Below are 14,079 nucleotides of genomic sequence, written 5' to 3'. Positions count from 1 at the left end.
TAAACTTGGGGCTTCTATGGCTTTCTTAGGAAACCTTCCCATAGCTGACAGCTGTAAAGCCGCAACATGGTCTACACCTCACACATTCACAAAACACTATTGTGCAGATGTGTTAGCAAACCAACAAACCAGGGTAGGCCAGGCAGTTCTTCGTACACTCTTTCAAACAACTGCAACAGCTACAGGTTAGCCACTGCTTTGGGAGATTACTGCTGTATAGTCTATGTAAAGCATGTGATCTACAGCTCACATGCCTCAAACGGAAAATGCTAGTTACCCAGTATGCATCTGTTCTTGGCATGTAGAGCTGTAGATTCACATGCACCCACCCGCCTCCCCTGGTACCTATATCTGTTATAGTATTATCTTACTTAGATACATACACATGGACATCTCTATTCTACTCTTACTAACTCCTTTCTCACCCTCTGCGGGGAAAAAATCTAACAATGGAGTCAGTGCCCTAGCCATTATCACCGAAAAGAGTAGTCACCTACCTTGTGACTTAAAAAGACGTCTTCAAAGAAAAACAAAGTGCAAACATCAGGACACAACACTAGATGGCAGACTTATGCAAAGCATGTGAATCTACCGCTCTACATGCCAGGAACAGATGCATACTTGGTAAGTAGCATTTTCCTTTGTGAGAATGATGTGTGAAAGAGTGAAATATGATGATGGTAAGAATTTTTTTAGCGGGTCAGCAATGGACTGGTAGAATAGATGTATTGTATTCTTCAGATATTGACTGTCACTGAGAGCCTCAACAGTAATTTGTATAGGATGTGGACATAAATATTCCATGTGATTCTGTTAAAATTTGTTTAAGATGAATGCCATCGCTATCTAATCCTCTTTGCCATTGGAACGCTTGCCAAATGCATGTTCCTTTTTCTTGCTGACTGTGTAGCAAGCGGATGGAGACTACCTCTGGCCGCAGAGTTCTCTTAATCGGGGTACAAAGAGGCGTACACTTCCTCCGAGCATTATGGATGACAGTAGCCCGAAGAAGACGATGACAATGCGGCGGAGGGACAACTGTGGTATGGGTGTCTCGCGATACTCAGGTGAAGGACTGTCTCCCTCCAAGCGGAAGCGAATATCTGTGAGAAATGATGACAACAGTGACCTTGCTTTTTGCGAGTGAGTACATGAGTACAGGTTGTCATTTTTAAAGGGATGGGTGCTGTGTGAGAACTTTTTCAGAAGTCCCAGGGCAGACAGGGTTTACTGTGCTCAAATTGTAAATATGAAAGCTCTTGCCCAATGCTGTCCTTGGCTTTACCCTACTATTTATCCTATTATGGGCACCAAGTAGCACTTGACCCTCAGTGTAGCGATGTTATACAGATCTGAAAGACACGTTAGTGACAGATTCCTTATCTTAGAATATCCCCAGGTGTCAGACTGGATCTGAAAAGCTTTTGCTTAGCAGTACCCCTGCGCGTCAGTAGGTGGCCTCCTGCGGCTCCACGTCCGTCACTGACTGACGGAGAGTACTTAGGCGCCACCCATGTGTGCTGACGTCAGTTCTGTTCTTTCTTTTTCCGTGCCAGTAAGCGCAGATCCCGATTGAGCTCGTACCTTGGTCACTTTTTGACCGCTATTTATAGACTTTTGTCTCCCCACTTTTTTCTCCTGGTGCATGTAGGGATGCCCGGCTTTAAGTCTTGTGGGGCCTGTCGCCGAAATATGTCGGTGGCAGACCCCCACGATGTTTGTCTCTACTTCCTGGAGACCAATCAGGACTCCCGGGACTTCCATGACTGTCGTGCCATGGCCCCAAGTCTATGCAGGAGCGTCACCGGAAGTTGCTGGAGGCCCAGCGTTCGTCACGTCGCCGCTCGGGGTCTAGGGGCCATTCCCGGGACCGCTCACGGGACCGGAGCCGTCGCTCCTTTGGATTCCGGTAAGTGTCGCCATAAAAAGAAGTCGAAGAAGTGTGTTCGCTCTCCGACGTCCCCCGTCCCTCCTCGGAGGTGGACGAGGGGGACAGGGGCCTCGCTCCGCCCCTGCGGCTCCTCTGGAGCCTGGGAGTCCCGCGGCCTACCCGCCATACACGGGTCCGGCGGCGACTCCCGAACAAATGCAACAGTTCCCTGCTGCCTTGGACCGTCTTTACAGGCCTCGGTCTCCCGCCGACGCGTCTTCATGCCCGCAGTCCTGTGTCCAGATCCTGTTGGCCCGGTAGCGCGTTACCGGCTCCAGCCCCGGCGCCACAGGTCTTGCGCCGCTGGCTCCAGCCCCACGAGGTGCGGCATTGCCGGCTTCGGCTCCAGCCCTGGCGCCAGCCGTCGGCTCCGGCCCCCCGCGCCGCACTGGATATCGTTCATCCCACTTTTGCCCCAGTTCCCAGACCATTTTGTTCCGACCTGGGATCCACATTGGGCACTGGTCTGGCCCCGGCTGGCGCTGTTCCCGAATCCGTTTGTCCCCTCTCTGGCTCCGGCTCTACACCAGAGGCGGATGACGACTGGGAAGGGTCCGAGGACCCGCTTGCTCAGCAATGTGACTCCGAACAAGATTGGGTGGACGACTTGGAGGATGCAGGCGACCTCAATGTCTCCTCTGACCCGGGGTTCGCCTCTCCCCCGCCTACGATGGAGGAGGGTGCCCCCTACACGATGGTGCTCCGTCGGGCTGCTGAGGCCCTCAACCTTGACCTCCCCACAGTGGCCCTCAAGACCAACCTCCTCACCAAAGTTCTCCAGACAGCGTCTACTTCGTCGGAGCTGCTGCTTCCCTTTAATGACGCCCTTACAGAGGTCCACTTGGGCACTTGGTCGAGGCCAGCCACGGGTGGATAAGAACGTCGCCAGACGCCGGCGCCTGGTGACCCCGCATTCTTGACCACTCACCCTACGCCTGAGAGCCTGGTCATTCAGGCCTCGACGGCGCAGGGTGCTTTTCCCACGGCCCGCCGGATAAGGACTCTAAAAGGCTGGACCAGTTTGGGAAGCGTTTGTTCTCTTCGGCCAGCCTCGGGCTGCAGTCGGTGAACAACGCCTGCTTGTTGAGTTGCTACTCCCACGCAGTGTGGGATGCTGTTGCTCAGGTGTTGCCTCAGTGTCCTCAGGAGGTGCAGGCTGCCCTTTCTCAGGTGATTGCTGAGGGTAAGAATGCAGCTAAGTTCGCCATTCGGTGTGGATTGGACACCTCGGACTCATTGGGCAGGGCAATTTCTACGACTGTGGCGTTGCGGCGCCACGCCTGTTTGCGTTCGACTGGGTTCTCGCCTGATGTCCAGAACTTACTCATGGACATGCCTTTTGATGGCCACCGCATATTTGGAGACAAGGCTGACAGTGCACTGGAGCGCTTTAAGTACTCGCGGGCTACGGCCAAGTCCTTGGGTCTTTCTACTAAGAACCCGGCCACTCCTGGTTTTTGTTCCTTTCGTGGCCAGGGGAGAGGCACCCAGGCACGCCCTTCCACCAGTCCTGTGCAGAACCAACCTCAGCGCAGCTGTGGTCGCGGTTTCCGCAAGGGCGGGTCAGGCAACCCGCTTGCGGGCCCATCCACCTCCACCCCTTTTCTTCCACCTCCAAACCTTCCTAATCTGAGGGTCGAAGAGCACCCCACGCCGGTTGGTGGTAGGATCCACCACCACCTCCCCCACTGGCGCGAGATTACATCAGACAAGTGGGTGCTGCAGATAATCTGCCAAGGTAACTCCCTTCCCTTTCAGTCCTCCCCTCCAACCATGCCACCTCGGTGCCACCCCATGTCGGGAGATCATTTGGATCTTCTCCGACAGCAAGTCACGGCCCTCCTGGCCAAGGGGGCCATTGAGTGCTTTCCTGTGCCAGAAGTAGGGAGTGGTTGTTTTTCCCACTACTTTCTGTTGCCCAAGAAGGACAAAGGGGGTCTGCGTCCTATCTTGTAGTGTATTTTTGTAAAGCGCACAGCTGCACCAATGGGGCGTCCCGGCACTGTATAACGCTGTGGAACCCTTCCGGGCTCTCCCTTTGAGATGCCTCTCCTGGGCACCCCCAAGGTGAAGCCAGGCATCCCAGTGTTGTAGGGGCCGTTGTGGAGATTAAGCAAACTATTGCCCAGAGTTGCAGCGTGGGACCCATGATTAGAGTAGGCGCCGAGACGAGAATTATCGAGTCCGCGGACATTGAGCCCAAGACCCTGAGCGTCGGGACTTGAACCCTGGTCCCGGGCCTGATCTCTGCTTCAGAGTCTGCCGCTCTAACCAGTGAGCCACACTTCTTGGACCTCCGGGATGTCAATCGCTTCCTCCGGAAGGAGACGTTCAAGAAGCTGACCCTGGCTCAGGTCTTGGCTGCCCTGGAGACTGGATGGTAGCATTGGACTTGCAGGACGCATATTTTCACATACCCGCCCTGCCGGCCCACCGGCATTACCTGCAGTTCATGGTAGGCCAGGAGCATTTTCAGTTTACCATGCTCCCCTTCGGCCTTGCCAGCGCCCCTCAGGTGTTCACGAAAGTGATGGCGTTGGTTGCAACTCATCTGCGCTGGTCAGGGTATCAGTCTTCCCCTACCTAGATGACTGGTTGTTGAAGGCAGACTCGCCCAGGCAGTCGTCACACACCTTCAGACAACGGCCGACCTCCTGCACTTGCTGGGGTTCTCCAACAACGTTCCGAAGTCACACCTCACAGAAGCTCCCCTTCATCAGAGCGGTTCTGGATTCAACGCAGTTTCGGGTCTATCCTCCCGAGCAGTGAGTCTGGGATAGTCAGGCTATGATTCCGATCTTTCAGCCTCTTTCCCGGGTTTGTCAGGATGACCCTCCGGCTCTTGGGCCTGATGGCCTCCTGCATCCTGTTAGTGCAACATGCCAGATGGCGTATGCGGGCTCTTCAGTAGGGCCTGAGGTTCCAGTGGGCACAGCATCAGGGCAACCTGTCAGATCATGTCCAGATCTCGGAGGGCACTGCACGACACTTGCAGTGGTGGTTCACGAATCGCGATTGGGTCAATGGCAGATCCCTCTCTCTTCCCCAACCGGAGCACACAGTAGTGACGGATGCGTCCCTCCTGGGATATGGAGGCCACGTGTGAGAGGCGGAGATCAGAGGCCTCTGGTCTCCGGCAGAGTCCCAGCTCCATATCAACCTTCTGGAGCTGCGGGCGATCTGACTTGCACTGAAGGCATTCCTTCCCCCTGTCCCGGGGAGTGTAGTGCAGGTGTTCACGGACAACATTACCGTCATCTGGTATTGCAACAAACAGGGCGGGGTGGGGTCTAGGTCCCTATGTCCGGAGGCTCTGCGGCTCTGGACATGGCTGGAACATCAAGGCATTACCTTGGTGGTTCAACACCTGCCAGGTTCTCTGAACCCCAGGGCGGACGAACTCAGCTGCCGGTGCTTGATGGATCATGAATGGCGCCTGAACTCGAACGTGGCGCAAGTTCTCTTTCAGTAGTCGGGAGAGCCTTGGTTAGATCTATTCGCCACCGAAGAGAATGCGCAATGTCATCAGTTCTGCGCGTTGGAATTTCCATGGCAGCACTCGGTCTGCGCCGCTTTTCGTTGCGAGTGGAGTTGCGGTCTGTTGTACACCTTTCCGCCTATATCACTTCTGCTCAGATTGCTGAAGAAGATCAGGTGCGACCGAGCCCAAGTCATTCTTGTGGCTCCGGACTGGGCTCGAAGAGTATGGTATCCCAATCTACTCAGTATGAGCATTGATACCCGATCCATCTGCCTCTTTGGGAGGATCTTCTGTCGCAGCAGCAGGGGTCGGTCCTTCACCCGAACCTGTCCAGCCTCCACCTCCATGCGTGGAGATGGAGCGACGACAGTTGACTGCTTTCAACCTTCCTCCCGAAGTCTGTAATGTCATTCTGACAGCCAGGCGTCCCTCCACTAAAACGGGATACGCCTGCCGATGGAACAGATTTTTGGCATGGTGCACAGCAAAAGCTGTGGATCCCCTTTCTGCTCCTCTTTCTGAGGTTCTTCTGTTTCTTCTGTCTTTGGCCCAGCAGGGCTCTGCTCTGAGCACTATCAAAGGTTATCTTTCTGCCATCTCCGCCTTTCTGAGGCTTCCTGATCAGCCTTCTCTTTTTAAGTCCCCGGTTGTTAACCGTTTCCTCAAAGGCATTACACACACGTTTCCACACGTGCCTTTCATAATGCCTCAGAGGGACTCGATTCTTGTCATGACTTACCTGATGTGTGCTCCCTCTGACCCACTTCATAACTGTCCCTTACGTCTTCTCACCTTAAAGACAGCTTTCCTAGTAGCTATCAATTCTGCCAGAAGAGTGAGTGAGCTCCAGGCTCTTTCTTCTAAACCTCTTTTTCTCTCTGTTCATCCCGACAAGGTGGTTTTAAGGACCCGTCCTTTTTTCTTGCCAAAGATTGTTAAGCCCTTCCACATCGGGCAGACCATCACTTTGCCCACCTTCTTTCCGCCTCAGCATCCTTCCAGGGAAGAGGAGAGGCTCCACCGTCTGGACCCAAAACATGCGCTTGCTTTCTATCTGCAGCATACACAACAGTTCCGGGTGGATGATCAACTCTTTGCTGGGTACGTGGGCGCCAAAAAAGATCGAGCTGTGCACAAATGGACCATTTCACGGTGGGTCGTTCTGTGCATTAAAGCATGCTACTCCTTGGCCAAGAAGGAACCTCCTGTGGGGCAAGGTGCCCATTCTACCAGAGTAACTGCAGCCACTACTGCCTTGGTACGGGGCGTTCCCTTGCAGGACATTTGTCAAGCAGCTACGTGGGCATCGCTGCACACGTTTAAAGGCACTACTGCCTTGACAGTCCGGTCCGGAGAGATGGCTTATTTTGCCATTCTGTGCTCCGTGACTTTCTCGTGTGATCCTGTTTGCAGACCCACCTCCTGTGGAGCAAGGTGCCCATTCTACCAGGTCAACTGCAGCCACTACTGCCTTGGGACGCGGCGTTCCCTTGCAGGACATTTGTCAAGCAGCTACGTGGGCCTCGCTGCACATGTGAAAAAGCACTACTGCCTTGAAAGTCCGTTCCGGAGAGAGGGCTTCTTTTGCCGTTCTGTGCCCCGTGACTTTCTCGTGTAATCCTGTTCGCAAATCCACCTCACGGGTTGGTATTGCTGGGGTATCTATTCTAAGGTAAGGAATCTATCGCTAACGTGTCTCTTTCAGATGCACAAGTTACTACTTGTGTAACGATATATCTGTAAGAGACATTAGTTAGTGATAGATTCCTTACCGCCCCACCCATCGTCCCCGTTCTGCGGACTGATTACTAGGGTTAAGGTCATCCCTTTCAGGGCCCTAGTGTCATGCACCAATGGTCAGTAACTTGCATGGCTCTACGTTCCCTGTGCCAAAAGTCATGTACAGAACTGACGTCCGCGCGCATGGGTGGCGCCTAAGTACTCTCCTTGACGTCATCCCGACGCTGACGATGCCAGTGACGGACGCGGAGCCACAGGACGCCACCTACTGACGGGCAGGGGTACTGCTAAGCAAATACTTTCCGGATCCAGTATGACGCCTGGGGATATTCTAAGGTAAGGAATCTACCACTAGCTAATGTCTCTTACAGATATATCATTACACAAGTAGTAACTTGTGCTTCAATTCCTACCCAGGGACGTAGTATGGTGTTAGAGACTCAGACCTCTGTAAAATGCTGTACAAAAAATAGTCAGAGGATACTCTTATGATATAAAATTGGTAAGGTAATTCCTTATAGCAGCTAAGATCAGATAATGCCACTACAATGCTCCTGTGAGTGCATATCCCAACATGTGCTCTCACAGGGGGAAAGGTTGATAGACTTTGGGTTCCCCATCCAGCCCTCCTGAAAGTTTGATTATTGATTAATGCATAACGATTCACAATTACAGTTGTTCCCACAGTGTATTTTCTTTGCACTCTAGGTCATTGTTCAGCTTGTGCATTTTAAACATGCTGCTGTTAGTGGGGTGCAGGAGTGGCACCTGTTTGAAGGGGCGTCTTCTGAGTGGCCACCAAGTAGAATCGCTCTGCCTCTGCACCACCCCAGGTAACACTCTCATGGCCTCCAGTGTGCACTCCTCAGGTAAAAGGGAGCTGAGCAATGTGGCCATTGGAGCAGAAGGAAGCTGCATTCTACTATTCTGACTACAATCATGTGCATCTCTGCTAGGGGTAACCTTGGGCCCGAGCAAAAAAAACCATCACCTTAACAAAGAAAAGAGCCCACACTGGATAGTGTTACGAGTTATGACGATGGCTGAAGTTTGCACCGCTCAGAGTAGCTTCTGAAGGCACTTTGCTTCTTTCTGAGATGACCTCCATCTTCGTTCATGAAGTTCTCAGCACCAAGTGGTCACAGGCGCTGTGTCTGTCCTGCGAAGAGGCTGCAGGATGCAGTTGTCGCGTGACTGTTTATTTATCTGAGGAACACTGGGTTCTCGATTACACTGCAGGACCTCCACGGTCTCAGTCTCACTACTTGGCCAGGCAGTTCTGATCCTTTCTGGGTTGCGGGGGAAACTTTCCAGTTTTTTCCTGCCTTAGCTTTTCTCAGTCTTGTTCTTTTCTAGGAAGGTTCTTCCTTTTTCAAGGGCACATCCAGAAACCCTCACCAGCAGTCAGTCCTTTCCTTCCTTCAAGGCTTAACAAAGTAAACTTTTTTCCTGGCAGGTTGCACAAATTCTATGTCCCCGTTTCCTCACCTGGTAAAGGATAGTTGGAAGTTTGAGAGCCCAACCCTGTACCACAGAAAGGTTTCTCTGTCTCCACTGGTGTGGGACTCTGGATTCCTTGTGTAGAGAAATCTTGGCACCCAAGCCCGTAAATTATGCCCCATGCTTATATTAAGTATGCAGACAATTAATGAATTGCACAAGTCCACTCTGCTATAAAATTCAGAGAGTTCCTGACTTATGCTTTTTCCTCCCATGCTCATCCAGTCGTTGCCTCTGACTCAGTGTGAGCAGAATGATAAGGTGGAATTGCAAGTCTAATGGAGTGGTGTGGCTCACTGGTTAGAGGCGGCAGACCCGGAAGCAGAGGTCGGCCTGGGACCAGGGTTCAATTCCCAACGCGGCAGGGTCGTGGACCAGGGTCAGCGGACTCGATAATTCTCGCAGCGGTGTCTACTCTAACCAGGGATCACACTCTGCAACTCTGGGCATTAGCTTGCCTCATCTCCACAACGGCCCCCCACATATGCCGGGGATGCCTGGTTTCACCTTGGAGATACCCAGTAGGGACCATCACACAGGGAAAGCCAGGACGGGTTCCCCAGCGGTCTACAGCGCGGAGATACCCCATGAGGGGTGATTCATGCGCTTTACAAGACATCATTACAAGTCTTTTGACGTGGGAGACTCGAAACTAAGGCACAGTAAAGGGATTCTGAATACTTCTAACTGCAGATTCTTCACATTTAGAACATTCCTCAGGTGATCCGGGACTGTGAAGTGAAGCTGTATGTCGCCAAAGACCAGAATAGGTTACAGACCTGGGATCATTCTCCCTCCAAGTCGAGGGCCTGGATTAATTCCAATTCTTGAGGCTGCTCCCAAAGCAGGCCCTCTTTATGGTAATCCTGTAAATCTGAAGCCAAGAAGAAACATAAGATGTCGAAGCAAAGCTATACTCCTCCCCCACTTTCTGTAAAGAAGTCAGGTGGGTGTCAAGGTGCCAACAAACTTGCTCCCGATCCCCACTCAAGGAGTTGATTCCACAATTGATTCTGCTGCACCTGGTATTCCTTGTGCCCTTGTTGACTCCACAGCAGGTCGAGGCCTTTAACTCCTTAACTGCTTAGGCCCTAATCCCCCCCGCCCCCCCCCCCCCAAAGTACTAAGCCCCTTTTGGGCTACTTGGGGTAGTTCGTGTTTAGGCCTCCATGACTTTTTTCTGCATACGGTATCTATGCCAAATGTATGTCCTTTTTTCCAACATCCTGAGGATTTTAAAGGTACCTGGGGTGTGTGGATTCCCCTGGAGGGACCTAGGAAAAAAGGCAAGATATAGCTTTTTTAGGGGGAAAATAAGAAAAAAGTGGTCCGCAAAAAATCAACAAACGTTTGCAGTGCTAAAGTCTCTATTATCCAGTATTTGGGTGTCTTTCATAGATTCACATGCCTGAATCATTCCCCGTCGTCGAGACGGGAGCCTCCGGTATATAAAAAAGTAATGTCCTATAGACATACATAGAGAAACATAGGCGTAAGGATCCCACCTTAGTGACCTATCCATGTCCTTTTGTATAAAGGACCAAACTAGAGTGGGCTCAAGGGTCCCACCTTAGTGGCCTATCTGTGTCCTTTTGTAAAAAGGACCAAATAAAGAAAACCAACCAATCAGCTACCACCTCCTTCTAGAACCTTCCTGTCAGGAGCCTAGGTCTCTCAGATTTTCTACTGCACGTTGTGCTAGGGAGTCTCCACCTGAGTTCTCCTCAGGATTTCTACTTCTTACTTTAAAAAACGAATTTATTACATTATGGCTGATGCCCATAAAAAGGGTCTCTTCAGAGCCTGTTCCTCGTGTGGGAAGAAAAGGCTCCATGCAGAGGACAAACATGAAACCTGCTTTTTTCGCCTCTACCCTCACCATCTTGCCAAAGACTGCAAAATATGTAGGACCTTCTCAAGCAAGACCCTCAAGGACAGAGAAGGACGCCTGCTACTCTGGCTGAACAGACTGAAGGACAGAGAAGACTTGATGTCAGAAGACGGTGAGAGTGTGTCTGGAACCTCACAATTTTCCTTGAAGGGGCCAAGGGTTGCTTCCCTTAGCCCCTCAGACACCCCTCCTAAGAAGACTCCTAAGAAGTCCTCAGAGGGCAAAAGCTCAGTGTCTGGCAAGGATCTTCCTGTCGCCAGGAAGCAGCCGCTGATTTTGACGACAACAGCATCGAGTATCTCCTCAGCGCTAAAAACTGCGTCCACATCGACGACGACAGCATCGTCGACCTCTACCTCGACAGCATTGTCGACCTCGACGACGAAGACGACGCCTTCATCAACGGCGAGTAGGCCAGTGTCGTCGACCATTCCTTTTACTCCATCGACGACGAAGATCCTATCGTCGACGACGAAGCCAAAGACGATGATGGTCCCGTCGACGAAGATCATCCCGTCGACGAAGGACACGTCGACGACAAAAACGTAGACGACGGGGAAAATACCGTCGACGGGAACACCGTCGACGGGGACACCGTCGACGTCGGGAAAAATACCGTTGGCGAAGGTGATGACGACGACACCGTCGACGAAGTCATGAACGACCCCTGAAAATGCACCGTCGTCGTCGTCGGCGCCGCATCTGACAACCCCAACAGGAAAATGGAAAGAGTCAGCATTACTTTCTCACGCCATGGATACCCTGTCGCCACAGACATCCCATGTCGCCATTAATATTACGAGGAAACCAATTACGCCAGACCTGACGTCACCCAGTAAGGTGCAGGAGCTGCCTCCAACCTGTCTATTACAAGGCGAGGAGTCGGAAGAAGAGCAGTACACACAAGCCACAAGCCCATCAGACCTTGTGGTTAAGTGCCAAAGCACTGATGAGGAACTAGAAGAGGTGGAACATGTAGAACATTCGGTCCACACTCGAGTCCACACACAGGTTACACCGATGGTGTGCCTACCAGCGGCCATTGTATCAGACCTACAATTTTTAATCCAGGATTATAAGCAGCAGTTCCCGGAGCAGCCCTCTACGCCTGTGCCTGCTACTGTACAAGCACCCACTCCTTTGGCCAGACACAAGCCGCCACCACTGGCACTCAGTAGAGAACAAGAGCCAATACAGGAAATGTATTCGTCTGCTGACGAAGAAGGTGACCATGAAGAGGGCGAGGTACGTGACGATGAGTCTGGCCCAGATGCAGATCAAGACTATATCGCCCCTTCTCCGGCCTCCCCGGAACCACAGTCCTCGGAATCGCCACCCGCAGACATTGGTGGATTCCACAACCTTGTAGAGCGTGCAGCCAAGCGATTCCATATGGCTATGGAAACTCAGGAAACTGAGTGCTTCCTATACGACTTCAAGGAACCAGCCAAAAAGACAACAAAGTCAATCCCCATCATTGACTTTATATGGAAGCAAGGGAAATTATTGATGCAAACACCAGCCTCAATTCCAGTAGTGGTACCCAGGCTTGAAAAGAAATGCAAGGCAACCTCATCAGCGCCAGCATGCCTCACAGGTCACCCCAAGGCAGATTCTGTGGTAACCCTGGCGGCGCAGAAAAAGTCACGTAACCCAGCATCGCCTTTGTCAACACCACCTGACAAGGAAGGCAGAAAACTAGATACAATTGGCAAGCGTTTTTCCACCACGTCGGCCATGATAGTAAAGGTGGCAAATTCCATCGCACTCCTGGGCTGCTATAACCGGCAACTTTAAGCAGATATTGCATCTTATCTATCTCACCTGCCAGAGGAGGTAAAAGAGGAAGCTCAGTCACTCCTCTTGGAAGGACAGACGTCTGCTTCCGAACTCATTGACTGCGCAATGGATGTCGCCTTGACCGGGTTCAGGCAACTGGCAGGTGCTGCTGTGCTCAGAAGACAAGGCTGGCTCAAGGCCACCTCTTTTCGCCAGGAGGTGCAGACGAAAATTATTGATATGCCTTATGACGGCCAGCATCTCTTCGGGGAAAAGATTGATGAGGCCTTAAATACTATCAAAAAGGACACGGACACTGCCAAAGCCCTTGGGACGCTGCAATTCCGAAACCAGTCCTTTCGTGGGAACAAAAACAGAGGACAATCCTCTTATAGAGGCACATATCAGAACAGGTCCTCTTCTTCATACAGCCAGAACAGAACGCAATACCAACCGCAACAACAACAACAAGGGCCCCAGACTTCCTACGGCAAGTCTAGGGGGAAGAACCAGAAAAAAACAACCGGCGGCGGCCAATGACTCGTGTCAATGGCCCATCCATCCACCATCGAGCTTCTTCAAAATTGGAGGAAAACTCACTCACTTCCTTGCAAATTGGAGAATGATAACAGATCGGTGGGTGCTCCAACTCATTCAGTTCGGACATTCTCTGGAATTTGTCACAATTCCCCCAACAACACCACCTCGCAATCGGTCCCACAGGCACCTACGATTGGTTCTTCAGGAAATCGCTTCCATGATGCAGAAGGGAGCGATAGAGAAAGTTCCACCTGCCCAAAAAGGGAAAGGTTTTTACTCCCACTTCTTTCTGATCCACAAGAAAGGGAAAAAGTGGAGACCAATCCTGTATCTCAGGGCACTCAACGTGTTCCTAAAGAAACAATCGTTCCGTATGGTGACACTCCAGGACATCCTGGGACTATTGGAGGAAGGGGACTACATGACGTCCTTAGACCTGCAGGACGCCTACTACCATATTCCTATCCTCAAGGGCCACAGGAAGTACCTCAGATTTGCCCTCCCGTTTGGCCTCAAATCTGCACCACGGATATTTACCAAATGCCTCTCCCCTGTGGCAGCCTTCCTTCGCCAACAAGCACACCTGGACGACTGGCTGGTAAAGGCACCATCTGCGGAAGGCGCAGCCAAGTCCTCCAGCGCCTGTATGAACATTTTCCAACGTCTAGGCTTGACTCTCAACCTCGAGAAGTCTACACTAGAGCCCAACAAGGTCATTACCTTTCTGGGGGCGACTCTGGACACGGACCGTATCAAAGCTTTCCCTTCTCAGGAGAGGAAAGTCAAACTCATCTCCCTGGCCACATCAGTGGCATCAAGGAAAACCTTACCGGTCCGCACCTTCAAGTCTCTCCTAGGCATGATGTCCTCATGTATCATGCTCATACCCCATTGCCGCCTCAAGATGCGCCCACTCCAGGAGGAGTTGACAAACCAATGGACACAAAGCACAGGATCATTCGAGGGCCGCATACGAGTCACTCGAAACATGGTCAACCACTTACAGTGGTGGAGATCGCTCAAACACGTGTCAAAGGGATTGCCGTTCCTGCTGCCCGCAGAGCCACATGTGATAACAACGGACCCATCCCTAGAAAGCTGGGGAGCGGTCCTCCAAGAACTCCAGGTCAATGGCAAATGGACATAACAAGAAACCCGGCTCCACATCAACCTATTGGAGTTAAGAGCGGTCTTCCTGGCGCCACAAGCCTTCCTGCC

The 14,079-nt window shown here is 51.9% G+C and overlaps 1 protein-coding gene across 8 annotated transcripts in view; it reads left to right on the top strand.

Moving 5' to 3' along the window:
- The window catches only part of BAZ2A (bromodomain adjacent to zinc finger domain 2A), a 1,275,716-nt gene that overhangs the window by 1,143,848 nt on the left and 117,789 nt on the right, over positions 1-14,079 (top strand). For all 8 annotated transcript variants that reach the window (XM_086959424.1, XM_086959462.1, XM_086959400.1 and 5 more), the window contains one exon: positions 911-1,143. In XM_086959424.1, the coding sequence (XP_086815550.1) occupies positions 911-1,143 (233 nt within the window). The remainder of the gene's footprint in view (positions 1-910; positions 1,144-14,079) is intronic.

This window comes from Lissotriton vulgaris, chromosome 1_1 (genome assembly GCF_964263255.1).
Source record: "Lissotriton vulgaris chromosome 1_1, aLisVul1.2, whole genome shotgun sequence".
Lineage (NCBI taxonomy): Eukaryota > Metazoa > Chordata > Amphibia > Caudata > Salamandridae > Lissotriton > Lissotriton vulgaris.
This window is presented reverse-complemented; position numbering and strand designations above follow the sequence as displayed.